At 61.0% G+C, this 27,971-nt stretch overlaps 1 protein-coding gene across 2 annotated transcripts in view; it reads left to right on the top strand.

Moving 5' to 3' along the window:
* Window positions 1-27,971, top strand: part of AATK (apoptosis associated tyrosine kinase) — a 47,013-nt gene that overhangs the window by 13,255 nt on the left and 5,787 nt on the right. The window contains exons 2-10 of one of the 2 annotated variants that reach the window (XM_025362213.1): window positions 16,794-16,927; window positions 20,057-20,201; window positions 22,692-22,771; window positions 23,291-23,409; window positions 23,531-23,618; window positions 24,576-24,709; window positions 26,126-26,210; window positions 26,292-26,413; window positions 27,800-27,949. In XM_025362213.1, coding sequence (XP_025217998.1) covers window positions 16,794-16,927; window positions 20,057-20,201; window positions 22,692-22,771; window positions 23,291-23,409; window positions 23,531-23,618; window positions 24,576-24,709; window positions 26,126-26,210; window positions 26,292-26,413; window positions 27,800-27,949 — 1,057 coding nt within the window. Of the gene's footprint in view, window positions 1-16,793; window positions 16,928-19,346; window positions 19,388-20,056; window positions 20,202-22,691; window positions 22,772-23,290; window positions 23,410-23,530; window positions 23,619-24,575; window positions 24,710-26,125; window positions 26,211-26,291; window positions 26,414-27,799; window positions 27,950-27,971 lie in introns of those variants that run through there. The other variant, XM_025362214.1, reaches the window with a different exon arrangement.

Genomic DNA, 27,971 nt, shown 5'->3' with positions numbered 1-27,971 from the left:
TCCTAGCTCTGCCTAACGTGACACAACCCTCTGGTGATTGTGATTTTGGGGATTTTAGGTTTCAGGGGTTTCAGCGTATTCTGGAGGATGGCGTTGAGATGGTGTCTTTCGGGATTATGATCAAAGTCCCTCCTTAATCACTCCCAGGCAGGTCCGGCTTTTGGGGTCGAGGTGTCCTTTGGACACAGCCTTTGTCCTGGGAGGCTTGGGGGAGATGGGCCCAAATAACCAGCCAGATGGGGGAAGCCGGGCCTCTGAAGAACTGGGTCGCGTGGGGTCCTGGCCTCAGGTGGCTGCTGCCCCGCAGATGCGTCTGAGCCACAAGTGTGTGCACACGCCCCTGGCCACGGCACCCCCCAGCCCCAGGGAGCCTTGCTTCATAGAAAAGTTAATGCTTGATCCCAGGCACCGGGTCTGTCCTTTCGTTTCTGGGGGATGTATCTTTCTACCTCACCTTGGGGATGTGGGGGCGGACGGGGGAGTGGGGAGGCAGGTGGCCTGGGCCTGGGGTCTGTGCAGGTGGGGCTTGGCCGACACCTGGTTTCCGTGTCTCCACCTGGAAAAGTGACTGTGTCTCTGCTTGGGAATTCTGTTCCTCTCAGACTCTTCTGTGTCTGGGCCCTTGTGCAAACCTTTGCAGAGTAACCCTGTTCCCCAGCCAAAAAGTTCTATCTGCCCTGCAGTAGGGGGGCACAGAGGGCCCCCTCCTCTCTTCTCCTGCCCCAGGGACCCCAAGAATCTTGCTACTTCAGCCTGCCGCTGAGAGAGGTGGGGTATTCGTGACCGACAATGGGGACCACTCTGGGCTTCCCAGGGACACTGGCCTGACCCCTGGGCATGCTGACTCCCCCAGTACCGCCTGCCCTTGACTCAGCGGCACGCCTGCCAGGGTTGCGCCAGTTCCTTCCTGCACGGGATCCGGTTTGCATCACCAGATGTGGGAAGGGGACCCTGGTGCCAGGAGGTCCTCAGATGCCCCGCTGAGGCCTACTGGCCGGCCACCCAGGCAGAGAGGCCCCTGTCTGTCTGCCTTTGGGGCCAGAGCCCGCTTCCAGCCTGCTGACCACCCCTTGTGCCCCGCCTTTCCATGTGGCAGTGCCAGGGGGCGTCTCAGGTCCCCAAAGACATTGGATGAGGAATGAGCTCTTCACAGTGTGAGCAGTGGAGGGTGTCTGGCTGTGATAGGGGCGTCCCCCAGGACAACCTGTTGTGGGAATAGTCCCTGTTCTGGGAGGATCTGGGCGGCTTCCCAGAGGGGCATCCCTGGTGGCAGAGCACAAAGGAGGTCTGGGGGAATGGGCAGTGAGCTGCCGGGGGTGCTGAGGAGTAGGATGGGGGGAGCATTGGGATCAGGGGGAGCCCTAGGATGGGGTGGGGAGCACTAGGTTGAGGGAGCCCTAGGAATGGGGGGGAGCGCTAGGATGGGGAGGGGCGCCTGTCCCCACCCAGCATTGACACACGGATGTCAAACTGTTCACTTAAAAAAATGTACTGGGGCCGGGCGCGGTGGCTTACGCTTGTAATCCCAGCCCTTTGGGAGGCTGAGGCGGGTGGATCACGAGGTCAGGAAATCGAGACCATCCTGGCTAACACAGTGAAAGCCCGTCTCTACTAAAAATACAAAAAACTAGCGAGGCGTGGTGGCGGCGCCTGTCATCCCAGCTACCTGGGAGGCTGAGGCAGGAGAATGGCGTGAACCTGGGAGGCGGAGCTTGCAGTGAGCCGAGATTGCGCCACTGCACTCCAGTCTGGGCCACAGAGCGAGACTCTGTCTCCAGAAAAAAAAAAAAAAAATGTATTGAGGGTATAATTCCCGCAACACAAAATAACCATCTTACAGCAAACAGCTCAGGGGCTTGTAGAACATTCACCATGGTGTGGAAACCACCACCGCTTCTAGTTCCGGAACATTCTCATCAGCCCAAAAGGACGCCCCGCACCCATCAGTGGTCCCTCCCCATCCCCCTCCCCTCAGCCACCCGCACACTTTCTGTGTCTGGATTTGCCTGTCTGGGTACCAAGTATCCATGGAACCGTGTGCTGTCCCATCGGGATGCCCCAGGCTGGTCCACCGCGGTCCCATGGCAGCGCGAGGGCTCACTTGTTATTTCCCATTAAAAAAGTCACGGTCCTCACGGGTCAGCTGCTCACCTTCCTCGGGGCTTGAGCTGCCGGACCAGAGGGACATGCCCCTCCAGGAAGACTGGGGAAACTGAAGCACCAGGCATTTTGAGGCTGGGTGGTGGGGGCCCTTCCAGTGGGGGTTCCTGAATACCCTGTGCCTCAGGCCCTGCCTCCGAGGGGACCCTGGACGAGCAGAGAGCACGGACAGGCGTCAATGGGGGGCAGAGCTCATGGGAGCACAGGCTCCAGGCACCCCAGGCACCCAGGGCCGTTGTGAGCCCACGGCCATGGGAGCCAAGCCCAGGGTGGGCTGGGGGCTCCATGGACAGGGCTTTTAGAAGTGGCTGTGATCTAGGTCAGGAATGGCCATGGTGGGTGACTCTGCAGACCCCCGGGGAGGCGTGAGCAGGGTTCGCCTGGGCTGGTGCCTTGGGTGGAGGTTGGAGGCCTGCAAGGGGCTGGAGGATGTGGAGAGAAGACAAGGGATCGGAGGGGCTGGGTTTCCTCAGGGAGCTGGGATGGGTGGGTGGGGGAAGGAGTTACGTTTCCCATAGGGCCAGGGAGGGCCGGGGCAGGACCGCATGGGGAGCTGGTTTCAGCAGTGTGTGGTTGCGAAACTCCCGGGCAGCCTGGTGAAGACGTAGGGTGTGGGCGGTGGCCACCCGGCCTGGTGAAGACGTAGGGTGTGGGGGGTGGCCACCTGGCCTGGTGAAGACGTAGGGTGTGGGCGGTGGCCACCCAGCCTGGTGAAGACGTAGGGTGTGGGTGGTGGCCACCCGGCCTGGTGAAGACGTAGGGTGTGGGCGGTGGCCACCCGGCCTGGTGACGGGGCTGGAGGCTGCGGCGGTGGGCGATGTGTTGGGGTCAGGGAAGGGAACCTGCACCAGCTCAGGGGAGGAGGGTCCAGCCCAGGATGGGTGGGTTGCGGACAACGGAGGGGGTGCCCAGAAGCTGGAGGAGGCTGGCGGGGCTGCCCTGGCCCCGGAATGCAGCTCTCAGGATGGCCGTCCCTTTTGCTCACCAGTCATGGGACATATTCAACCCAGAGCTCTGCCAGGGTGCACCCAGGACAGAGCCTGGATCGCTGCCCCATCGCTGGCCTGGCCAAGGCACCTCCACCCCGATCTCCGTGTCTCCCTCACCTGGGGACACCTCGCCAACTGCCCACTTGGGGGCTATTCCCAAGCTTCCTGGTGTCGTCCTCACTGGCAGGGTCATCTGCTCCTTGGATACTCAGGTGGGCTTTGCTGGCTCAGAGCAGGACTGTGGACACAGGCAAGGGTGTCCGTGTGTGTGTGCGAGTGTGTGCATGTGCGAACGTGTCCACGAGTGAGCGTGAGAGTGTGTGTGTGTGCATCTGTGACAGCACATGCGTGTGTGTGCATGTGTGAGAGCACATGTATGAGATTGTGCATATGTGGACATGTCCATGAGTGAGCATGTGTGAGAGCGTGAGTGTGTGCATTTGTGGGCATGAGTGTGTGCATGTGTGTGAGAGCACGTGTCTGTGTGTGTGTGCAAGTGTGTGCCAGTGTGTCTCTGCTCCTTCCCTCCCTTGCCCCAGGTGCGCCACAGGCACCTCAGGACATTGGTGTCCCCTCCCACATTGTATTCAGTGCCTTCCATTGGGGGATCCCCGGAGCTCATCCCCAGGTACCTCATCCCAGAGCCATGTGTGGCTTCAAGTCCAGCCAGTCATCCTGGAGGCTGGTACTGGTCCAGTGGACGGTCCCTGTGTGCTGGCCTGGGCTGTGGTCTCGGGCAGGGAGGGTCCCTGTGGACTGGGGTGGGCTCCTCCCAGGACCACACCAGGTGCTTTGCAAGGGACCGGGGGCTTTGGGACTGCAGGTCAAGATGGAGGAGCTAGTGGGAGGCTGAGTGTGGTGGGGGCAGCGCAAAGTGGACGGAGACCCCAGGGCAGGTGGCCATTCTGCGTCCAGCGCGGCTCTGTAAAGGCAGTAGTGATGGGATCGGGTTTGAGTGATAATCAGCTACAATTATACATCGTCTGATTCTAAATGCAGTGCATGCTTGCTGTAGAAGATGTGAACGTGCAGAAGGCAACCAACTGGATTTCTACCTCCCAAGACAAACACTTCATTCTTTGGTGTATTTTTTCTCAGCTTTCTTCTGTGTTTTTTTGACAAAGTTGTGACCAGGATTTGTAAACAGTTCTATGTCCTGCTTTTTGTTTCTACCCTTACTGAGGGTAGAGGGAAGAGAACCAAATGGCGCATGGTGACCGTGTGTAATTTCCTTAGTTCTAACATCTGTATATGAGACGTCAAAGCCCATCAAATATGTATATGCACATCTATCTATACCCCACGCCCTGCAGCCACAATAACACGTTTCCCTCACGCCCTGGTCTTGGGCGCCCTGCACGTCCTGCTGCTTTTCCTTAGCATAACATCGTTGCTATCATCCCATATGTTTAAAACACCTTCTTTTCTTTGAGACAGGGTCTTCCTCCATCACCCAGGCTCGAGTACGGTGGCACAATCTCAGCTCACTGCAACCTCCACGCCCAGGCTTAAGCAATCCTGCCACCTCAGCCTCCCGAGTAGCTGGGACCACAGGCGTGTGATACTATGCCTGGCTAATGGTTTTTTTTGTGTGTGTGTTTTTAAATGGGATTTTGCCATGTTGGCCAGGCTGGTCTCAAACTCCTGAGCTCAAGCAATCCACCAGTCTTGGCTTCCTGGGATTACAGGTGTGAGCCACCTCGCCACCTCACCTGGCCTAAAACATAGTCTTAAACTCACTTTTTATGGCTTATTTTGCAGATATACCATTGTTTTTATTTCATCATTTTTTCACTGTTGAACATTTAGGCTCTTTTTTACTTTTTGTTTTTGAGATGGAGTCTCGCTCTGTCCCCCAGGCTGGAGTGCAGTGGTGCGATTACTGCAACCTCTGCCCCCCGGGTTCATGGCATTCTCCTGCCTCAGCCTCCCGAGTAGCTGGGACTACAGGTGCCCACTACCACACCCGGCTAATTTTTTTTGTATTTTTAGTAGAGATGGGTTTTCACCATGTTAGCCAGGATGGCCTCAATCTCCTGACCTTGTGATCTGCCTGCCTCAGCCTCCCAGAATGCTGGGATTACAGGCGTGAGCCACCACGCCCGGCCTCTTTTTTACTCTTATAAATACCACTGCAATGAACATCTTTGTGCAAATAGCTTTTTCCATCTGTGGTGTTCACTTTCTCATTCTTTATTTGTATTCTGGATGCATGTGCCCTCGAGGTTATTTTCTTTTTTTCTTTTTTTTTTTTTGAGACAGAGTCTTGCTCTGTCACCCAGGCTGGAGTGCAGTGGCGTGATCTTGGCTCACTGCAAGCTCCGCCTTCTGGGTTTCGCACCATTCTCTTGTCTCAGCCTCCCGAGTAGCTGGGACTACAGGTGCTGCCACCGCGCCCGGCTAATTTTTTGTATTTTTAGTAGAGACGGGGTTTCACCGTGTTAGCCAGGATGGTCTTGATCTCCTGACCTCGTGATCCGCCCACTTCAGCCTCCCAAAGTGCTGGGATTACAGGCGTGAGCCACCATGCCCGGCCAAGGTTATTTTCTTAGTGTAAATTCCCAGATGTGGAATTACTTGGCTGGAAAGAAGGCAGGTCTCCAGGCTGTTCTGCTTTAACACCCGCCAAACTGCCTGGGCCGCCGATTCTGATTTACTGGCTTCTAAAAACTCCCACTGTCTGGAAGCTGGACATGTTATAATTCTGCATTTCTTTTTTTTTTTTTTTTTTTTTTTTGAGACGGAGTCTCGCGCTGTCGCCCAGGCTGGAGTGCAGTGGCGCAATCTCGGCTCACTGCAAGCTCCGCCTCCCGGGTTCACGCCATTCTCCTGCCTCAGCCTCCTGAGTAGCTGGGACTACAGGCACCCACCACCGCGCCCGGCTAATTTTTTTTTGTATTTTTAGTAGAGACGGGGTTTCACTGTGGTCTCGATCTCCTGACCTTGTGATCCACCCGCCTCGGCCTCCCAAAGTGCTGGGATTACAGGCGTGAGCCACCGCGCCCGGCCAATTCTGCATTTCTTTATGATCAAGGCTGGACATCTTCTCATGGATTTTGGGCAGTTTGGTTTTTTGTTGTTGGTTGGTTGTTTTGAGACGGCGTCTTGCTCTCGCCCAGGCTGGAGAGCAGTGGTGCGATCTTGGTGGCTCACTATAACCTCCACCTCTTGGGATCAAGCAATTCCCCTGCCTCAGCCTCCTGAGTAGCTGGGATTACAGGCCCATGCCACCACGCCCAGCTAATTTTTGTATTTTTAGTAGAGATGGGGTTTCATCATATTGGTTAGGCTGGTCTCAAACTCCTGACCTTGGGTGATCCGCCCGCCTCAGCCTCCCAAAGTGCTGGGATTACAGGCGTGAGCTACTGTGCCCAGTCTTGTTTATGTTTGGGTTCTTAGAGTATTAGTTAATTTTCACTAATTGTGTGTTCTGTGTAGTCATGACATCAGCTCTTTGACACATTTTTTGTAAATTGTTTTTTCTGGTTCGCTGTGTGCCTTTAATTTGAGGGCTTTTATTGAACACACTTTTTCTTTTTTTTTTTTTTTTTTTTGAGATGGAGTTTTGCTCTTGTTGCCCAGGTTGGAGTGCAGTGGCACGATTTCAGCTCACTGCAGCCTCTGCCTCGCGGGTTCAAGCAATTCTCCTGTCTCAGCCTCCCGAGTAGCTAGGATTACAGAAACATGCCACCACGCCCAGCTAATTTTTGTATTTTTAGTAGAGATGGGGTTTCATCATATTGATTAGGCTGGTCTCGAATTCCTGACCTCAGGTGATCCGCCTGCCTCGGCCTCCCAAAGTGCTGGGATTACGGGTGTGAGCCACCGTGCCCAGCTGGAACAGACCTTTTTATGGAGTCAAAGCCTTCAATATTTTCTTTTGTGATCCCTTCCATTGCTTTTAACTTAAAAATCCTTCTCCATTCAGAAATCTAATAGTTACCTATTTTCTTTTAAGATGTTGTGATCTAACTTAGAATCATTTAATCTGAAGTTATGCAGTCAGGCTTTTTTTTTTTTTTTTTTTTTTTTTGGTGGGGGGAGTCTCGATCTGTCGATAGCCCAGGCAGGAGTGCAGTGGCGCAATCTTGGCTCACTGCATCTTCCACCTCGGGAGTTCAAGCGATTCTTCTGCCTCAGCCTCCCGAGTAGCTGGGATTTCAGGCATGCGCCACCCGGCTAAGTTTTGTATTTTTAGTAGAGGCAGAGTTTCACCATGTTGGCCAGGCTGGTGTCGAACTCCTAACCTCAAGTGATCCACCCACCTCGGCCTCCTGAAGTGCTGGGATTACATCCATGAGCCATCACGCCCAGCCTGCAGTCAGGCTTGTCATGGAGCATGGAATCCTCTGCACGGCCAGGCCCAGATTTTGGTGGGTCTGTGCCCCAGCACTGTGAGGTTCTCATTGTTGTAGCTTCTGACCTGTTAGTCCCTGGAAGGGCACATTTCCTGTCTGTGCTTTCTTTTCCCACCCTGTTAGCTTCTTTCACCGGGGAGCTTCGTCTACGGCAGTGTCTCTAATGGGCACCAGCACGTTGGACTTTGGGATTCACAGGAGTGAGCCGGGCTCTGACTCTGCCACACTCTCGAGTGTGGATTTGATTAAGACAGAAGCTTTGGCCGGGCGCGGTGGCTCAAGCCTGTAATCCCAGCACTTTGGGAGGCCGAGACGGGCGGATCACGAGGTCAGGAGATCGAGACCATCCTGGCTAACACGGTGAAACCCCGTCTCTACTAAAAATACAAAAACTTAGCCGGGCGAGGTGGCGGGCGCCTGTAGTCCCAGCTACTCGGGAGGNAAAAAAAAAAAAAAAAGACAGAAGCTTTAATAACAATGAAGGCGAACTCCTCCTACGCTGGAAATGTGAATGGCTGGGGGGTGGGGGGCGGGCACTGAGAGTGGGTGGGTGGCTCTTAAGGAAGCCCTGTGGGCTCCTGCAGGCCCCCTGCCCTGCCCTCTTGCCACTCTGTTGTTCCAGCTGCAGCAGCCCTCCCTGGGGGTACCTCCAGGGGCCACTGTGTCCTCTCAGCCACCCAGAGGCCTGCTCTTCCCTGACAATGTGGCCACCTTGTCCCAGAGTCCCGGCCACATTGCTCCAGGTGTGAACACCTGGCCAGCACAGAGCAATGGGGAGGGCAGTGTGGGGGCTGGGACAAGGGGCCTTGACCTTTACCCCCAGGCTCCCATCTGCAGCTTTGCTGATCCTGACCCATTTGTGGGTGTGATTTGGGGACATTTTGGGGGCATTTTTGGGGGGTGTGGGCCAGGCTGGGTCTGTGCAAGAGACCCTGGCTGTTGGTGCCACGAAAGCTGAAAGAGACTGCCTCGGGGAGGGGAGGGGAGCGAGCCCCGAGTTCCTGGAGGGGTGCATGGAGCCACTTAGCAGGAAGCTTCCTGAGGGGCCGAGCGGGGACAGGGGTGGGGACAGAGAGCCACACCTTGTGTGCTGGCCACCCTGGCCACCCATCCCTGCAGGAAGGCAGCTTGGGCAGAGGAAGCATGCAGGGGCAACCCTGGGCCTTGTGCTCACCTTGCGTGCACCTGCCGTTGTGGGGTGAATGGCCGGGAACCTTGGAACCTCAGACTGAGCTGGCATGTGGGGGTTACGCCCACACCCATGGGGCATGCCAGGCACGCCCAATGGGTGAGCAGAGCCTGGAGCCCCGGACAGGTAGGGCCCAAGGTTCTGGAAGAGGCGGTGTGGGTGGAGAGAGTGGAGGCCTCGCCTTAACCCATGGGGATCACACCCCGTGGCCACTCACCATGGGGCCCCTGGACTCCACACAATCCTGGCCTTATCAGGGGTGGGGATTGCTAACTGTGGGGCGACATGCTGAGGAGAGAGACTGTGAAGCCAGAGGGGCCGAGGAGGCTGGAGGACCAGGTGTGGCCATGGGAGGCGGGGCTGCGTGGACACAGGAGGTGGGGGCTGCATGGAGTCGAGGAAAAGTGCATTTGGACCCAACACAGAAAACTTCCTAGCTCTCGGCTTTGACCAGGGCCACCCTGTGCTGCAATGAACACCCGGTCCTGGGGACAGCCCTGTAGACGCTGGACCAGGTCAGGTGATGTGTCCCGGGACTCCAGGGTCCGCACAGGCTGCCTGGGACCTGGGGCTGCTGGAGGCGGCTTCTGCCTGTGACGTGTGCAGGTTGTGGGGTGGGGGGGCTCGCCGAGCCAGGTGTGCCCAAGGGCTTGGGCTATGAGGCCATCCTCAGGCTCAGCCAGGCCACTCTCGGAACTCTCTCATGGCCTTCGAGGGAGGACCGTGTGCCGGCAATGCTGCCGGCTGCGGCACCCCAAGCTGGGATCCCTCAGCTCTGCCCTGGGCAAGCGCCATCCTGGACCATGCCTGTGTTTTGAGCTGAGGCTACGCTGTGCCTGGAGCTGGTCTCCCTGTTCCTCCGTGCGTGGTCCAGCGTCCCGGGAGCCTCCTGTCCTCTCCACCGCCTGTGTAAAATGGCTGAGAGTGCCACCTGGTGGGCGTGAGGGTCGCGCTGACTGTGCGTCCATGCCTCGGTGGAAAGGGTGGTTACAAGTGAAGTGGACTTTGGGGGATGGGGACGGGGGTCTGGCTGGCCGGGGCGGGGTGGGGCCGGGTCCTCACTGCTCAGGGGGACTCACAGGTGAGGGGGCCACTCCCAGGAGGGTGGGAACAACTCAAAACCGGCAGCCTGTTGTGGGGGTGTCTCCACCACAAGCACCTTCTCTTCCCTGCTCTTGGCCCCCTGCCAGCTCCCTCTGGCTGGCTCTGCCTCTTCCCACCCCAACCTCTCAGCAGAGGCAGCACTCCAGAGCCAGACAATGGCCAAATTAGACATTAACTTTGAAACTGGAGGCTAAGGCGGGAAGATGGATTGAACCTAGGAGTTTGAGACCAGCCTGGACAACATAGTGAGACCTGTCTCTACAAAAAAAATGTAAACATTAGCTGAGAATGGTGGTGTAAGCCTTTGGTCTGAGCTACCTTGGGAGGCTAAGGCGGGAGGATTATTTGAGCCCAGGAGTTTGAGGCTGCCGTGAGCCGTGATTGCACCACTGTGCTCCAGCCTGGGTGACAGAGCGAGATTCTATCTCAAAAAGAAAAGAAATGATAGAGCAGGCCCAGTGGCTCATGCCTGTAATCCCAGCACTTTGGGAGGCCAAGGCAAGTGGATCACCTGAAGTCAGGAGTTCAAGACCAGCCTGGCCAACATAGTGAAACCCTGTTTCTACTAAAAATACAAAAGTTCTCCGGGGGTGGTGGTGGCAGGTGCCTGTAATCCCAGCTACTTGGGGGGCTGAGGTGGGAGAATCACTTGAAATCGGGAGGCGGAGGTTGCAGTAAGCTGAGATCATGCCACTGCACTCTAGCCTGGGTAACAGAGTGAGACTCTGTCAAAAAAGAAAGAGAGAGGGAGGGAGAGGGAAGGAGGGGGAGAGAGAGAGAGAGAAAGAAAGAGAAAGGAAGGAAGGAAAGAGGAGAGGAGAGGAGGAAAAACTGGTACCAGAGGCCTCTAGGGTTAGCCTGGGCAGAGTCCTTGAAGCCGACCTGGACCTGCCCCCCGCACGTCCAGCCACGTATGCACAGCAGATGTGCCCTCGCCACCCCCACCTTGGGACCAGCTGGTGCCAGGCCTGAGCCACTGCATCTGAGTATGGCTTTGAGGATTGATGGTGGCCCTCTAGGGACCGGCCCAGCCACCAAGCTTTCTGTGGCACCCCCACCCTCGCTGGGCCCGTCCTGTGTCCCAGGAGGCACAGGGGTTGGGGGCAGATACCACAAAGGCTTTGCTTCTAAGCCCCTCGGAAGGGCCGCTGTGTGAGTTTCCTGTGGCCGCTGTGGCCACTGACTACAGATTTCATGGAGTCGATTATTGTAGGTTCTGGAGATCAGAAATTGAAAGTCACTCACTTTCTTTTCTTTTGCGGGGGACAGAGTCTCACTCTGTCGCCCAGGCTGGAGTGCAGTGGTGCAATCTCAGTTCACTGTAGCGTCTGCCTCCCAGGTAGCTGGGATTACAGGCACACGCCACCATGGCCGGCTAGTTTTTTGTATTTTTAGTAGAGACGGGGTTTTCACCATGTTGGCCAGGCTGGCCTTGAACTCCTAACCTCAGGTGATCCACCCACCTTGGCCTTCCAAAGTGCTGGGATTACAGGCGTGAGCCACCACACCCGGCCAAAGGTCACTTTCATTGGGTACAGTCAACACAGTGGAGGCTGGGCTCTGGGGAGAGTCCACCCCTGGCCTTTTTAGCCCCTCGCATCCACGGCTCACAGCCCCCACGGCCCCCACGCCCCCATGGCCCCCATGGCCTCTGCTTCTGCAGTCACTTCTCTTGTCTCCAGTTCCTGCCTCCCTCGTCCAAAGACCCTCGGGATGACCCTGGCTCGCCTGGCAATCTGGGCCAATGGCCTCACCTCAGGTCCTTTCCTTAATCCCGCCTGCAAAGTTCCTTTTGCCGTGTAGGGCACCCAGTCTCATGTTTCGAGGATTGGGAGGTGGACAGCTCTAGGGGCGTTACTCTGCATACACCAGGTGCCCTCTTGCCGAATCTGGGGAAATTTGAGAATCAAACTAAACAATTATAGTAACACGTTACAGCTCATTGGAATGAAAAGGAGCTCCTAAGTGTGATGTAAATAAATGGGAATGATAGTGTCTTGAGCACTGATATGAAAAAAGCAAGTGGGGGTGAAGGCCCTGTCCTCCCTCACGGCAGAGTGCTGACCAGAAGACGCAGCAGGAACAGTAGAAATAGTCACCAGCCAAGCCAGGTGGCACATGCCTGTCACACCTGTAATCCCAGCTACCCGAGAGGCTGGGCAGGGAGGACTGCTTGAGGCCAGGAGTTCCCGGCTGTAGTGAGCTGTGATCGTACCACTGTATTCCCATCCGGACAACACAGTGAGACCCCATCTCTGAAACAAATAGAGTCACCCTCTGGGGGTCCCAAGAGTGGCCGATTCAGTGCCAGTGGACAAGGCTGGTGGACAGAGGACTCAAGGGCTGTGACGATCCTGGTGCATTTTACCCCGCATGGGTGAGGCCCTGGTTCCTTGTGTGGACAGTGGCCTTAGGAAGCCACAGCCTGGACACGTGTGTGCATGCTGGTGTCACAGTGTATCCACCACAGGCTCACACAGGCACCCTCCAGCCCAGCTGCAGAGGAGGCAGAACTGCACCCATTCTCACCATGGCCAGGGGCAGTGCAGCGGAGGGTTGGGGGCGGTCTGCTTTGAAGGGACCTTTCAGTGCGGCTGCTTTCTTGGGCTCTCGTAAGGCCTGCGGGAGGACCAGGGACTGCAGTATGGCCAGGCTGGGCTTGGAAGAGCCTGAGGGCCGCGCGGTATGTGTGGCAGCAGAGGGCCGGGCTTGGAAGAGCCTGGGGGACACTGTGCAGCGTGGGTGGTAGCAGAGGGTTAAACAGTGGGATGCTGGTTTAAATGGGCTTTCAAGAAGTTTCAGAAACAAAGTCATGTGCAACTTGTGTTTTCCTGGGCTGTGAGGTCCCAGATACCCCTTCTCACATCTGGGAAGAGTGAGGCATTAATGAGCGGGACAGGCAAGCAGACCCCACAGAGGCCTCCCCACCTGCTCGTGGGGCTAACCCCAAGGAAATAAGTGGAGCCTTCGCGTGGCTTGTGGAGGGGCAGGCGTGGCGTCTGGAGCAGGGTATGGAGCTGGCAGAGCCGGGCCACCCTTTGGGTGTGCTTGTGACATCCCTGAGCCTCGGTTTTCATACTTGTAAACTGAGGATGATGATACTGAGCAGGCCGGTAGTGGGGACTGAGCCAGGGGATGTGTGTGCGCATGTGTGCATTCATGTGTGCTCCTGTGGAGTTGTGTGTGGGTGCAGGTGGATATGTGCGCGTCTGGGTATGTGTGTGTGCATGTGTGTGGGTGTGTGCGCATGTGTGCACGCACGTGTGGGTATCTGTGTCTACGAGTGTATGGGTATGTGCGTGTGGGTGTGTACGCACGTGTGTGTGCGCATGTGTGGGTGTGTGCATGTGCGTGTGTGCGCACGTGTGGGTGTGTGTGCATACGCCTGTTTGGGTATGTCTGGATGCGTGTGTGCACACGCATGCGCGTGCATGTGGGTGTGTCTGTGTGCATGTGTGTGGATATGTTTGCACACGTGTGGGGGTGTGTGCATGTGGATGTGTGCATGCTGGTGTGGGTGTGTGCGTGCGTGTGGGTGTGTGCATGTGTGTATGCCTGTGTGGGGGTGTACATTGTGTGTGTGTGCGCATGTGTGTTGGTGTGTGCGTGTGTGTGGGTGCGTGTGCCTGTGCCTGTGTTGGTGTGTGCGTATGTGCTTGCATGTGTAGGTGTGTTCGCGCCAGTGTGGGGGCGTGGGCTCGCATATGTGGGTGTGCATGTGGGTGTGTGCGTGTGGGTATGCTCGTGTGTGGTTATGTATGTGCACGTGTGGATGTGTGTGTGTGGTATGTACACATGCATATACACGTGTGCACGTCTGTGCATGACATTTATGTCTTGGCCCATGTACAGTGTGTGCACACGGTCACAGGTATGGTTGCATGCATGCTACGTGTGCATGTATGTTTCCTGTGTTTTCATGAGGTGTGTGCACATGAATGTTTCATGTGTTTTCACGCATGCACATATGTGGGCACCTATGTGTGCTGGATTGTTACAAGTGTCATGGTGCCCAGGGTACTAGGCCTGGCCCTTGGCATCTGGGGTCAGAGCGTGGTCTGTCTTGCAAGCTGACAGCCAGTGGGGCCCCGGCAGCAGGTGCCTCTGACGAGGGCACGGAGAAGGTTCTGGGAATGCAGAGGTGGTGGCGGGTGCATTAGGCTGTGGGTGCCAGGGTGGCCCAGAGCAGGTGGGCCTGAGGGAGCCATCGACCTGCGGCTGAGAGGCTGTGGGAACCCCCTCCTCTGTCCAGGGTCCTCTCGTGGCCATGAGGACAGGGCCTGGACTTGCTGGTGTCCTGGACAAACCACCTCACTTCCATGGGCCCCAGTGTCCTCATCTGCAAAGTGAGATGGCAGTAATTCTTTTTTTTTTTTTTTTAAGGCAGAGTCCTACTCTGTTGCCCAGGCTGGAGTGCAATGGTACAATCTCGGCTCACTGCAACCTCCGCCTCCTGGGTTTGAGCAATTCTCCTGCCTCAGCCTCTTGTATAGCTTGGATTACAGGCTTGTGCTACCACGCCCAGCTAATTTTTGTACTTTTAGTAGAGATGGGGTTTCACTACGTTGGCCAGTCTGGTCTTGAACTCCTGACCTCAAGTGATCCACCCAAAGTGCTGAGATTACAGGCGTGAGTCATCGCGCCCCGCAAGGGTGGTAGTGATTCTGATGAGGGAGGGTCTCTGGGTGGAGCTTCGGACAGCCGCTGTCAGGTGGGATCCACTGTGGTTTCTGCGGCTCTGGGCGCTGGCAGGGGCTCCAGAAACCCACTGCTTCTGTGGATTGGAAAGCCTGTGTGCCGCCTCTCCTTGCAACCCTCTGGCTCTGGCTGGCTTGTGTGGCCACCCCCCACGCCTACACATCCACCTTCAGGGGACGTGGCCTTGTGCTCATGGGCAGGCCTGCCCAGTGCCCCTGCCCACCTTTGCCCTCCACTGAGTCAGCACGTGGTGCTGAATGACCCCCCATGGCCGCCCAGCACTGGGACCGGGGCCTTCTAGAGGGGAGAGGGGACTCAGCAGGGCCATGCCCCAGGGCCAGCTGCCTCAGTGTGGGGGAGGACGGGGGGTGGATAGGGTCTTGGGGTGGGGGAGCCCAGGGTGGCTGAGGTGGGGCCCGAAGGGGAGGTTGAGGGGGAGGCTGAGGTCGGGCCTCCTGGGGCTGCCGTTTGCCCAGCAGGTGGCCTGTCCAGCCCCAGGGCTCTGCCAGCTCTGAGGACAGAAGTCCAGATCCTGGCCCCAAAAGGCCACAGAGAGGTTCCTTCACTCACCCAGTGTGTCCCATGAGGGAAAGGCCCGCCAGGAGACGGGCCAGGAGGGCGTGGGCGAGGGTGGCAGAGGGGTGTGGACCGATGCCAGGCAGGCACCAGATGGAGCCTGGGAGATGGGCACCATGGCAACACACAGTCCCGGAAGGCACTGGCTGCTTCGGAGGGCGGGGCCTGCTGAGTGCCTGTGAGCCTCTGCCTGTGTTCCTGCCTTACGGGTGTGAGAACACAGGGGGGCTTACCCGGTGTGCGGGGTGTCCTCACACGCATGACACGCACGCACATCCTGGAAACCTCGCCTGGGACGACATCTGTTCACGGCCCCACCCGTTGGCTCTTCTCCACGTGCGGCAGAGTTGGTTTCCTGCCCCAGTAACCCGGGTCTTGCTTTGCGGGCCCCCCTGCCTCCTTGTCCCCACAGCCCTGTCTGGTCCTCACTCCAAGCCGTCCTGGGTCCTCTCTTCCCCGTGTGTGGGTGTGGGAAACAACCTGGAGACCCGAGCAGGAAGCCCAGGGTGCCTTCACTGTCTTCTAGCTCATGCCACCTCCAGGCAGCCTTCCCAGATGCCCCGTTAGCCTGCAGCCCTGGCAGAGCAGGCCAGGCGAGATCAGCTGTGCCACCTTGGGCAGCCCTGCTCCCGCTGACCCTGTTTCATTGCTGGTCCAGTGGGGTAGAGATGACAACAGCTTTGGGGGTGTGCTGGGCCAGGAGGTGGGGTGTTGAGGGGTGTTGGGAGCTGGGGAGCTGAGAAGCTGTAGGTGCTCAGTGGCAAGAGGCACTGGGGGTGGCCGGGAAATCTCCAGGGCCAAGTGGAGGACAGCCAGACAGAAAGCTCTTAGGGAAGGGCACGGATTGGAGCTGGGTGTGGTGGGATGGGGCAGGCCCAGGGGATGGAGCCAGCGGGTCAGTGTGCCCTCCCCTGCCCAGGGGACACCCAGGCTGGCCCCCACCGTGTCATCCTGTGGGCAGCAGATGGACCGAGCTTCCTCGAAGCCTGGCTCAGCTCAGCTGTCCTGATTTGGAAGCCGGGCCCAGCTCAATACTCGGGTGTTGGGAGGGACGCTGTACTGTCAGTTTCCCTCTGAGATGAGGGGCTCCGTGGACCAGCAGCTGCAGAAGGGGGTTTCCCCGCGGTTCCCAGGACAGAAACAGCACCAGAGGCCTGGCAGTAGGTTTGGCAAGGGGACAGCCTGGAGGCACGCAGGAGCCCTGCTGCCCAGCAGAGGCAGCACCACCTTCTCAGGGACAGTGAGGTCCCCGCACCTCAGAGGCTGGAAGAGCCTTGAGCCCTCGCTGTCCGGAGCCTGATGCATGGCCTGCAGATAGCAGCCAGCAACATGGTCTCCTGTGTTTGAGGAGTCCATGTCCCCTTCCCAGCCCCAGAGGGGCAAGGTGGGGTGACCGGCATCCGGGAGGGAGATGGGGGTCCCCCTGTAGCCCCTGAGACCCTGACTTCTCAGAGGGGTATCTGTGAACCCTAGAATTGGGAACTGGGCAGGCTCTGGCCACTCTGCCAACCCCATGTCGCCCTGGCAAGGCCGGGGCGGCGTCCAGTGACTGACTGCAGGCTCTGGCCACCTGCTCACCACACTGTGAGGTGTGGGGTCTGGGGCGAGAGGTCAGGGTGCTGAGGCCCAGCCTGGACTGGGGCTGCGGAGCCTGGAGCAGGGGCAGGGGCCTGGCCGGCCCTCAGCCATGGCCACTCTCACTGCGCCGCTCTCCCGCAGACGGCGCCCCGCTCAGCGAGCTGTCCTGGCCATCCTCCCTCGCCGTGGTGGCTGTGTCTTTCTCCGGGCTCTTCGCCGTCATCGTCCTCATGCTGGCCTGCCTGTGCTGTAAGAAGGGCGGCATCGGGTTCAAGGTGAGGCCTGGGGGCCGCGGGAGCTGCTGTGGGATCCCGCAGGCAAGGCCTGTAGCGTCCACTTGACCCTGAGCTTCTGTCCTTCCCAGGGCCACCAAGGTGGCTGCTAGGTGGCCGTAGTCGCTGCGGGGCCACCTGGGGACCACCTGGACCCTGGCCCAGGGACTCCATAGCTCCTCCTCAGGAACCTGCCCCAGCTTCCCTGACTTTGAAGCCGTCTGTTGGGGCGTGATCTGATGCTCCCACTCCAGCCTGGGGCTGGGCTTGAGCACTCGTGGAGGCTGAGGACAGCCTTTCAGGGGGTGTCGGGGACTCTGGAGCTGGTGTGGGAGGGGGCTTGCCTCCCTAGAGGCCCCTGACTCCTGGTGAAGGAGCTGCCTCTGCAGGGGGCCCTCACATCCCTCCGAATTCAACCTGCAAGGGGAAGTCCGGGCCGCCCAGACAAGCTCCCCGCACAGATACCTTCTCACCAGTTGTCACCTTGCCCGGGGTATCTTCTGCCCTCTGGAGGGGCGGTGTGTGATGCTGGAGCCTGCCTGCTGGTTAGGGAGCATCACCAAGGGCAAGGCCTGGCCTCACTAGGCTGCCCTTCTGGAGGCCAAGGCCCCCAGCCAAGGACAGGTGCTGAGCACTGTTCCTCCCGCTGTCAACCCCCAGCCCACTTCCAGCTGTAACTCCGAGCAGCAGGGAGGGCCAGGCAGAGAGAGCCCCGGGCAGCACTGCCCACCCCTCCCGGAGTCTCCATGGGCCCCATTCCTGCTGATGAGCAAACGACACCCTGGCCTGGACCTCTGGTGGTTCACACCCCCACGGGGGTCAGCCCCATCCCTGGGCCAGAGGTCGGATTCTTACGCCAGGAGAAGTCAGAGAGGGAGCGGGAGGGGGGAGGCTTCGTTCTGCGGCGCACACAGCACCCCGTCCATATCTCAGGGGCGTTTTTCTACAAAGTGACCCGTGCCCCCGCCGGCGTCACCCCCATTTTGGAGACAGTCCCAGAGTCCTCCCTGCCCCAGTATGTCATGACGCAGAGTGGGCCAAGGATCTGGCCCTGCCCACCTGTCTCGCTGGCCTGGAAGGTGACGGTGCTGAATGTGGCCTTTTTGCCTTTTCCAAAGGCCACATTTTCCAGCCCGTTCACCCTTCCAGAGCCCTCTGAGGTGGCCTAGGCCCCGTCAACCAATGAGCAGCTGCGGGCCTGGGCAGCAAAGCTGTGGCTCCAGGCTGTGGGGTCTGCGCTCCTGCCCAGAGCCCCTACCCTGCCCTGGGGACGTGCCCCTGGACCTGCTGGCACCAGGGGCCGGGCCAGGCCGCGCTGGCGCCTTCCTGGGCATCCTGAGGCCAGAGCCTCAAGGTCTTGGCGGGGGCAGGAGTGGAGGTGGGGCCTGGGTGGGACATGTGGGGCTATTGTATCAGTGGCCCCTCCTCGGGGCACTGTAAGAACAAGGCCCCAAACAAGGGCTGGCCACAGCTCCTCCTCCTCCTCCTGCGCCCTCCTCACCTCCTTGGGAACATGGTGCCCGGAACATTCCAGCGCCAGCGTGCCTCTGGGAAGTCCTGCCTCCACACTGGGCTCCCTCCTGGGATTTGGGGGCCTGTGCCGGACTCCCTGGTGGGGAGCTGTGCTGGGGGAAGGGGCTGGGCAGGCCCCCAATGCTGACCCTGTGCTACCTGATTGCACGCTGCATCGGCAGGACCTGGCCGGCCCCTGGGCAGCAGGTAATGCCTGGAGCCCGGGCCCGACCCCAGGGAGAGATGGCATCTGTGACCTGGGCCCCTCCACAAAGCCCAGATGGGCGGGGCCAGGGCTGGGATTGGAGGGCCAAGAGGGGGCTTCTGGGGTGGTCTCCTGGGTCCTGGGGAGGGGGAGTTGCCCACACAGCACCTGCATCCCTCATCCCCCATCCCTGTGTGCTCCAAAAGTGCAGGCTGGGCCAGGCTTGCGGGAATACCAACAGAGCCACCCACCCCTCTTTTTGCAGCCCAGGGAAGGGAGGCGTCCCCAGGGTCACACGTAGTGTGTGAGGAGCCCAGGCCTCCCCTCCCACTGCACTTGCCTGTCCTCGGACTTACCAGCCCGGGTGCTGGCCAGGATCCAGCGGGAAGTCCCTTGACCCATCTGAGCCTCAGTTTCCCCACCGGGGCACTGGGAGTTGTGAGGAGGCAGAGAGGCTGTACCGAGTGCTCGGGGATTGCGGCTGTCACTGTGTGCCCAGGGCCTTTGCTTTCAGCTGGCCCAGGACTTTGGAGACTTTGGCTCTCAGAGCAGGAATGCGCCCTGGACTTGGGGGTGGGGTCTCCCCTGTACAGGTGTGGCCTCTGCATTTCAAAATAGCAGCCTGGCAGGGAGTGGCCCAGCCCTAGGCTGCACGGGGCCAGGCTCTTAAGGAGTCCTGGGAGCTCCGGAGGTGGTGTGGCCACCAGGCAAAGGTCCAGGGCCGTCGGGGTGGATGGCGGTGGCAGGTGGGCTCTGGGCTCCCAGGCACCTAGGAATGCTCCTTGTCCCCGCAGTGGGGGGGGGGCTTGCTTAGTTGCTTCTCCCACAGGACTGTGGGACAGGGGGCGATGGAATTCCTGTCCCTGAAGCTGCCCCATGGGAGGGTGGAACCCCAGGCAGGGCCCGGGGTGAGGGGCTGCTGGGGATGCGGGTGGTTGAGAGGTGTTGGGGGCTGATTCTGGATGGGCAGGGCCAGCTGGCCTCAGTGCCCTCACCTCGGTCCCTTGGTTCCCTGCCTCTAGGCCCTCAGGCCCCAAGGTGGGGCTCAGCCTGGGCTGCCCACCAGGGAGCGATGGGGGAACTGAGGCCAGGCCAAGGCGCTGGTGCCTACAGCTCATCACACCCTTTCTGGAGTCTGAGATGGGTCCTCTTGGCTCTGGGATCTGCCTCTGGCCCCTTATGGGACAACGGAGCCCCTGGTTGGGGGCGTGGGGGTCAGCAAGAGGAGACAGAAGGGCAGTTAGCAGGGGTGCTGGGCCATTAGCCTGCAGGGGTGGGGGCTCCAATTCTGGGCCAAGTACCCCCTCCTGTCTTGCCCTGGGAGCTCGGCCCTGGAAGAAAGGGGCCTGGAAAGGCCCAGCCACACCCTTCCTGGACCTTCGAGAAGCCCTGCTCATGCCCGGCCCGGCCCGCAGGAGTTTGAGAATGCAGAGGGGGATGAGTATGCGGCTGACCTGGCACAGGGCTCCCCAGCCACGGCGGCACAGAACGGGCCCGACGTGTACGTCCTGCCACTCACGGAGGTCTCCCTGCCCATGGCCAAGCAGCCTGGGCGCTCAGGTGAGGGCTGGGTGGGGAGACGGGGTGGCCTCCCTCCGGGGCCCAGGTGCTGGGTGTTGGGTGTGACCTGGGGGCGCCAGGGAGACCGGAAGACTCAGCTCTGGAGTGGGAGCAGCACGGGGCTGGGAGTGGCCGGTGGGGTAGACGCAGTGTGCGGCGCTGGACTCCCTGTGGCTGCGTCCCAGGCTGCGCTGTGGGGCCAAAGGTCCATGTACCTCTTTCTCCTAGGCCTGGGGGCCGGCCAGGGGTTGGCAGGGTCTGGTACAGCCCTGGGCCTCCAGCCTGCCCTGCCCAAGGGCTGCTATGCACAGGGGCAGTGGTGGGCACTGGGGCAGGGGTGCGGGCTGTTTGGTCCTGGACATGGCCATGTGCTGGGGGCAGGGACTCTTCTGCAGTCCAGGGATGCTTGACCCCAGATTCCTGCCCCCTTGAGCGCCAGCCCTTCAGGGACACGGACTCCATTGTGCATGGTGGGAGGAGGGGCCCTGGTGGGGCCCCTGTGGGCGGGTGGTGAATCAGCCTTTCACTCAGGCTGGGGGGAGGGGCCGAGGGGTGGGGCTGACCCAGGAGCGCAGGTGCAGGCAGGGCCCTCAGCCACAGCCTCATCTGCCCCCATCTTAGGGTCCTAGGCCGACCACTCACACGGGGTGGACGTGCTGGGGGAGGCTGGGGGTGAATGGCCAGGCTTCAGGAACTCCCAGTTCTGTCCTGGAGCCTGGGTGGTGAGTGGGGGTCCCTCCAGGACCATCAGATCTCAGGCCCCCTCCCAGGAAGCTTCTAGCCTGGGGCTTCCCCCATCACTGCCCACCCCCAGCTCCTCTGGGAACACAGGCAGGAGGGGTGTCAGGCCAGTGGGAGGGGCCCCTGCCAGCCCTGTTGGGGCTCTGTTGGCACCTGGGCCTGTTACCACAGTGCCATGAAGGCTGCCTCACCTGCTCTGAGCTGTGCCTGGCTGGACCCTGAGAGCTGGCTCTGAGCCGTGCCTGGCTGGACCCTGCGAGCCTCGCCTTCATCGTGGCAGCCTGGCACCCAAGGCACTGGTCTGGGACCTAGAGAGGGCCCCCAGCCCCCAGCTTCGGAGCCAGGGCCTCAACGCCTGTCCTACTCTGCCCCATCTCCTGGAGGACAGGTTCCCAGTTAGGCAGGAATCAGGGCTGGCACTTGAGCTGTGAGCACATCTGTGGCCGGGCGCGAAGGACTGCAGCCACCCACTCAGCGCACGAGGCCCTCTGACATTCCCGGATGGCTGCGGGGGTCCCTGAGCCCTGTGCTGACCTTGCTGGGAGCTGCCAGGGACTATCCAAGGGGCTACTGCCCTTGGGTCCAGGGGCAGGTATGTGCCCCTGCAGATTCTCCAAGCCACCTCTGGAGGACCGTCCTGGGGATGGGGGTCAGCGGACAGGGACCTGGAAGAAGGCAGTGGTTACCTGTTTCTCTACTTTTAGAGCTCTGGTTTCAGTTTTCCGGGGGGCATGTGCTTCTAGAGAGGAGAGAGACTGGGGTGAGGCCAGAACAGCAGCCCCAGAGGTCAGCGGGGAGAAACCTGGGCAATGGCCCCACCCGCTGGGGACCGCAGAGAAGGACGTCCGCCTCCGGCGGTGCCCAGGGCCTCTGGACTGTCTCAGCACCCATGGTCAGGACCCCCACACTTGCTCAGGGACAGTGTGGGCCTGGACGCCCCAGGGTGAAAGAGGGCTGTCCAGACAGGCTGGGCTCGGGACACAGCGCCCGGTGGGCCCACATGCTCAGTTCTGCCCTGCCCCACCTCTACATTTTCTGGGTCTCTGGGCCCTGGAAGGAGCCCCCTCCCCCTGGGCTCTCCTGGCAGCTGGGCTCAGACCCAGCCCCGTCAGCCCTCTGGGCAGTTGGCGTGGGAGCAGAATTCGGGGAATCCCTCGGGGCGTGGGCAGGCATGAGTGGGCTCTGCCAGCGCTGGCCCCTTCCTCCCGGGCCTCACTGACCCTTCCTCCCTCTGACCTCACCCGGCCTGGCCCTCAGGGAGAATGGGCCAGTGTGCTCCGTGCGGGGTTGTGCCAAGCAGCCCCCAACAAAGGAGCCTTTGGTGTGCCTGGCGTGGGATGCCAGCCTGCGGCAGGGTGGGGGTGGGCCGCTGCAGTGCCCTCCCTGTGCCGTGGCCCCAGCCTCTCGCTCAGCCACACTGCCTGCCTGGTACAGCCCATGTGGCGGGTCCGGCTCCGGGCCCTGCTGTCCCTCGCCCAGCCATTCTGGTGGCTTCAGGCACCTTCTCCAGACCTATCCAGAAAGATGCCCGGATGCAGCCTGCAGCTCTGTGGCTTTTCTGGGAAGCAGCAGCCCCTGATCTCGAGAGACCCTGGCTCCTGATGCTAGCCCCAAGGCTGCCAGCTGGTGCTGGGGACTCAGGACAGTTTCCCAGAACAGGCCAAGCGGGCAGTCCCTCTAGGGGCCAGGTGAGGAAGCTGGGGGGTGCGAAGGCCGCACTGGGTCCCTGAGCCCCCTGCTTGGTTACAGTGCAGCTCCTCAAGTCCACGGACCTGGGCCGGCACAGCCTCCTATACCTGAAGGAAATCGGCCATGGCTGGTTCGGGAAGGTATGTGTCCCACCTGGGAGAGAGGGCTGTCGCCTGGTAGGCAGAAGGGACACAGGGATGCAGACCTGCTCTTCCTGGGAGCCACCCCAGCCCCGAGGGTCCCTTCTCTGGTCCCTGGGCCCTGCTGGATCCCTCCTCAGAGTCTGGCTGCATCCCCTTCTCCCTAGGGGGTCCTGGGAGGGAGAGGAGCAGGCTCTTGGTCCTGGCCTTCCCCCAATCCTGGCCTAAACGAGACAGCTGGGTCCCTCTTCCTCACTTCAAACCCCGAGAGAGAGAGAGAGAGAGAGAGGGCAGCGGGAGACTTTGGGGAGAGATATAACACAAAAGACTCAGAATGTTACAGCCAGAGGGTCGCCGGGAGGGGTCCGGAACCCACACCCCGCACTGCAGTGAATGGACTGGGCACAGGAGGAGAAGGGGCCTGTCCTGGGGGCCGGGGTGGGGCGGGTGGGAGAAGAGTAAGGCCTGGAAGCCGGGGCCTGTGGAGGCGGAGCAGCCGCGGGTGACGCTGTCCCACAGGTGTTCCTGGGGGAGGTGAACTCTGGCGTCAGCAGTGCCCAGGTGGTGGTGAAGGAGCTGCAGGCCAGCGCCAGCGTGCAGGAGCAGATGCAGTTCCTGGAGGAGGTGCAGCCCTACAGGTGGGAGGCCATCGGGCACAAAGGCCCACGCTGTGCGACCCCTTCCTCCCCCTCCCCTGCTCGGCCCGCCTCCCCCTCCCCTGCTCCCCCCAAGTCAGGGGCCGCCTGTCCACTCCTGCAGGGCCCTGAAGCACAGCAACCTGCTCCAGTGCCTGGCCCAGTGTGCCGAGGTGACGCCCTACCTGCTGGTGATGGAGTTCTGCCCGCTGGTGAGCTGCTACCCAGGGGGACCTGGGGCCTTTGCTGAGCCGGGGCCCTCCCTTGCCCTGCCAGTGTCTGGTGCCACCCCCTCCCTGGGGGCCTCACATCCTCCCTAAAGCCAAGACCCAGGGACCCTACCCCACCGCCTTCCAGAGGAGGCCATGGGGAGACCCAGCCTCACTGGGGAGGGACTGTGGGGGCTGGGCACAGGACAGGCCTGGGCTGGGACTCCCTGCACCCCTGGGGAGCTGCCAGCTGCTTGCTCACCTGCCTGTGTGCCCTGTGGTTCAGGAGGAGGCATCCTGGGCCAATTGGGGGCCACTGCTCCATTGGGGCTCCACGGCCTCACTCAGGCTTGAGTTTGTCATGGGGGACTGGGGATGGCCACTTCCCCAGGCTGCCTGGAGTCCTAGGCCTGCCCATCACCACCACCCCCCAGGGACCCACCCCCGCCAGGGACCTGCCCCCCACCCCCTTGCACATACACAGCTCCTGCACTGAGCCAGGCCTGCCCGCGGCTGGGCTGGGTCCCCGGCTGGCTTCCCTTGGGACAGGGGCCCTCACACATTGGCGTCTGGACTCCTAACGTTGGCCCTCCCAGGAGCTGAGCTTTCGGCAGGTCAGGGGCTGCCGACCAATCCTCGACCACCAGCCCCAGGCTCCATCAAGCAGATCCACCGGGGCCCTGCGTTTCTCTCTGTACCACAGGCCAAGGGACTCCTGCTGCCCAGGGCTGCCTGAGGGGCAGTGGAGAGGGAGCCTTCAGTCCAGCCCAGCCCTGGTGGACACGGCCCCTCTCCAGGAACTATTGGGTGTCAGCCACTGTGCAGGGCGCGGGGCTGCTCTGGGCAGCTGCTGTCCGTCAGCTGTGGGTAGGGGTGGAGGAGTTGGGGAGGTAGGCAGGGACCTTCCAGGGTGGCCAGTCCCCAGTCTGCTGGTGACTGCGCCATGCCCCCTTTCTGCAGGGGGACCTCAAGGGCTACCTGCGGAGCTGCCGGGTGGCGGAGTCCATGGCGCCCGACCCCCTGACCCTGCAGCGCATGGCCTGTGAGGTGGCCTGCGGCGTCCTGCACCTGCATCGGAACAACTATGTGCACAGGTGAGGGCGGGCGCGGGCCAGTGGCCAGGAAGCCCTAGGCCAGGGCCCCTCCCTGCTGTAACCCTTGGACTGGGGCCCTCTCTGGGCCTCGGCCCCTCCCCTGAAGGAAGGGCATAGGGGCGGGTCCTGCCGCAAGGGGGTTGCGAGGACCGGCCAGGTTCATCTCATGCAGCATCCAACAACCGCTATACAAAGGGATTTTATGACGTTTTTGAAAAATTGGGAAGACAATGGTTTGACACCCACTTTGCAGGTTTAGACGAAGAAATGCGCACTGTCAAGCTGGCCTGTTCTCTGTCCCCGAGGCAGTCAGCCACCACCCTGCAGCCCCACGCCAACCCCACACTCTGTCTCCCTCAAGTCCCAAAGGGAGGGCTTAGCAGGCCCTGCTTCGCAGAACCCTGGAGGGAGGGTTCTGTCCTGCTCGGGCCAGGATGCCCAGCCCCTGGGGACCCCGGGGGGACATGCTGGAAGAAGTGGCGAAGGACATGTGGCCCCACCAGCCCCAGATGCCGCACGGCCGTCCTCTCCAACAATATCCTGGTGCTGAGTGATGACTCAGGTGACTCCAGCATCAGTGATTTTGTTGAAGAGGGTAGCTGCCAGCCTCCCGACCTGCCTGCCGAGCCCCAGCTGCCCTGCCCCCAACCCCCCCCCACCCCATCCCACCCCATAGGCCCAGGACACGTGGGCCTATAGCAACCCCCAGCACACAGACACGGGCTTATGTGGGGAGGGACAGCCTGGGTTGGGCTCTGTCCCCATCCTGAGTCCTGAGCACAGAAGCAATACCGCAGGTGTGGTAATATCTACCCGGTACCCTACGCCTCCGCACACCCACGTGACCAGCCAGGCAGGGGGTCCGAGCCAGCAGCCGAGGCAGGCTGGGTTGGAGGTAGTGCCAGGGGTGACCCGCATTCTCTGCAGACCCTACCCAACCCTGGGGCCGGTGGTGGCTCAAGTGAGAGCGAGCTCCAGCTCTGAGTGGGCATGGCAGGGCTGGGCCCTGAAACTGGACTCTGGCAGGACCCCTGGGATACTCCAGGCCTCAGTTCCCCCATCAATTCCCACCTCCTGGGGAGCCGAGGGTGATGGTGTAGCAGGGCTGGGAGGAGAGGGTCCTGGAGAAGCGTGGACGGGTCCAGGTGGGTTCTGGCAGGTCCTCACTCTCTCTAGGCCCCATTCTCATCTGCACTGTAACATTGGAGGCCCACGCAAACGGTCCCTCCCCAGGTCTCGGGGCTGGGCACAGGATAGGGCCCTAGGCAGGGGTGGGTGGTGGCAGCATCTCCAGTGCCCCTTCCGGCCTGGACTGTGAGCCATCCAGGTGTTGGCAAAGGACCCCTGTGCTGGACTCCCCGACCTGGCACACCCCACTGACCCTGACCCTGCCCCCGCCCCTGACCCTGCCTGCAGCGACCTGGCCCTGCGGAACTGCCTACTCACGGCCGACCTGACGGTGAAGATCGGTGACTACGGCCTGGCTCACTGCAAGTACAGAGTGAGTGGGGTGGGCTGGGCTGGGCTGGGCATGAGGGGCGGGGCCTGCGCCGGCAGGGGTGACCCATCCCTGTGCCAACAGGAAGACTACTTCGTGACCGCCGACCAGCTGTGGGTGCCTCTGCGCTGGATCGCACCGGAGCTGGTGGACGAGGTGCACAGCAACCTGCTTGTCGTGGACCAGACCAAGAGCGGGAACGTGTGGTGAGTGCAGCCCTGGTGGCGCCGTGAGGGGCTGAGGCCGAGTGCCACCCGCCTACCCATGTCAAACCGTGGCCACGAGTAGTGAGGTTGGGGGGCTGCCGGAGCCACCTGTAGTGGCCGCACGCCAGCAGCCCAAGTGGCTGGTTAGGTGGCGACCCCACACTGGTGGAGACACTGCTCTGACAGGTGCACCAGGGACCCCTGGGCTGACGCCCACCCATGGTGGGGTCAGAGCACACATACAGGGCCACAAGCCAAAAGCCTGTCCTCAGCATGCTGGGGGACCTGTCCTGGGATGGGAGACTCGGTGTGTACCTGTGCCTGGGGAGAGGGTCCGGGCGGGGTGTTGGCTGCCTTCAGGGGAGTGTAGGTCAGGCCGTGCCAGGCAGAGGAGGTGACGGTGGGGTTGCTGGGATCTCCCACAACCGCAGCCTGGAAGCCCCGCCCCCATCCTGAGCACCCAGCACAGACTGTTCATTCCCACCTGGTGTAGCCTCTGAAGGGGTGGGGCCGAGCTGCCCAGGGTAGTGGTCTGCCCCGGGGTGGGCGCCCCTTCCTGCCCTCACCTCTGCGGCTTCCCCCGCGGCCCCCACCACTCCCAGGCTGCGGTCTGGCCGCCTTCTGCTTCTGGGGAACTCTCAGATCCCATGGGCCAGGCCGCCTCCCTGAGCTTTCGGGGTCTCCCCTAAGCCACTTGACTGTGCCCCATCATGGACGCTGTCCCCTCCTCACCTCTCCACCAAGGCCCCTTCCTGGCCTGCCCACCCCACCGTGCACTGGCTGGGGTCTCCAGTCACAGGGCTCTGGCCAAGGTCTGGTGACGTCTTGCTAAATCACCTCTGTCTCACTCTGCAGCCTCTTGGGACAGCCAGGGACCAAAGTGGCTAGGTGAAGCCACAGCTCACGGGAAGGAGACCCCAGTTGCCCTACTCGCCCACATGCTCTGTGCACCCCTGCCTGTTCCCCGGCCCTGCCCATGCTGGCCTGAGGCGTCCCCTCTCTCCCGCTCCCTCAGTCCCCTGCTGATGTTGGCCCTACCCTGCCTCGGGCTCCACACCTGCTCTCCAGCTCCGCCAGGGCAGCTCCCACACTGGGCAGTGTCTGGTCTTCAGTGCATCAGTGAATGAATGAATGAGTGGACAAGCAGATGGATTTGGCCAGCCTGGCCTTTATGTGCAGGCTCCACAGGTGCTGGGCTTGGGCCTGGCCAGGTGCACATTCTGTCTGCTGAAAGGAAGGGCTGTCCTCAGGGAGGGGCGGCTGATGTGGTACCAGGCCCTGGTCCTGAGGCACTGGCGTGATGGCGGGAGCTGCCCCTTCGGCACCCCAGGGATCCTGCGCGGCCCTTGCTGTGCCCAGCCCTGACTCACGGCTGTCACCCCACAGGTCCCTGGGCGTGACCATCTGGGAGCTCTTTGAGCTGGGCACGCAGCCCTACCCCCAGCACTCGGACCAGCAGGTGCTGGCGTACGCGGTCCGGGAGCAGCAGCTCAAGCTGCCCAAGCCCCAGCTGCAGCTGACCCTGTCGGACCGCTGGTGAGGGCCCCACCGCCCTGTC

The sequence above is a fragment of the Theropithecus gelada genome, chromosome 16 (assembly GCF_003255815.1).
Source record: "Theropithecus gelada isolate Dixy chromosome 16, Tgel_1.0, whole genome shotgun sequence".
Taxonomy (NCBI): Eukaryota; Metazoa; Chordata; class Mammalia; order Primates; family Cercopithecidae; genus Theropithecus; species Theropithecus gelada.
The sequence above is the reverse complement of the archived record's forward strand: the minus strand, read 5'-3'. Positions and strand labels throughout refer to the sequence as shown.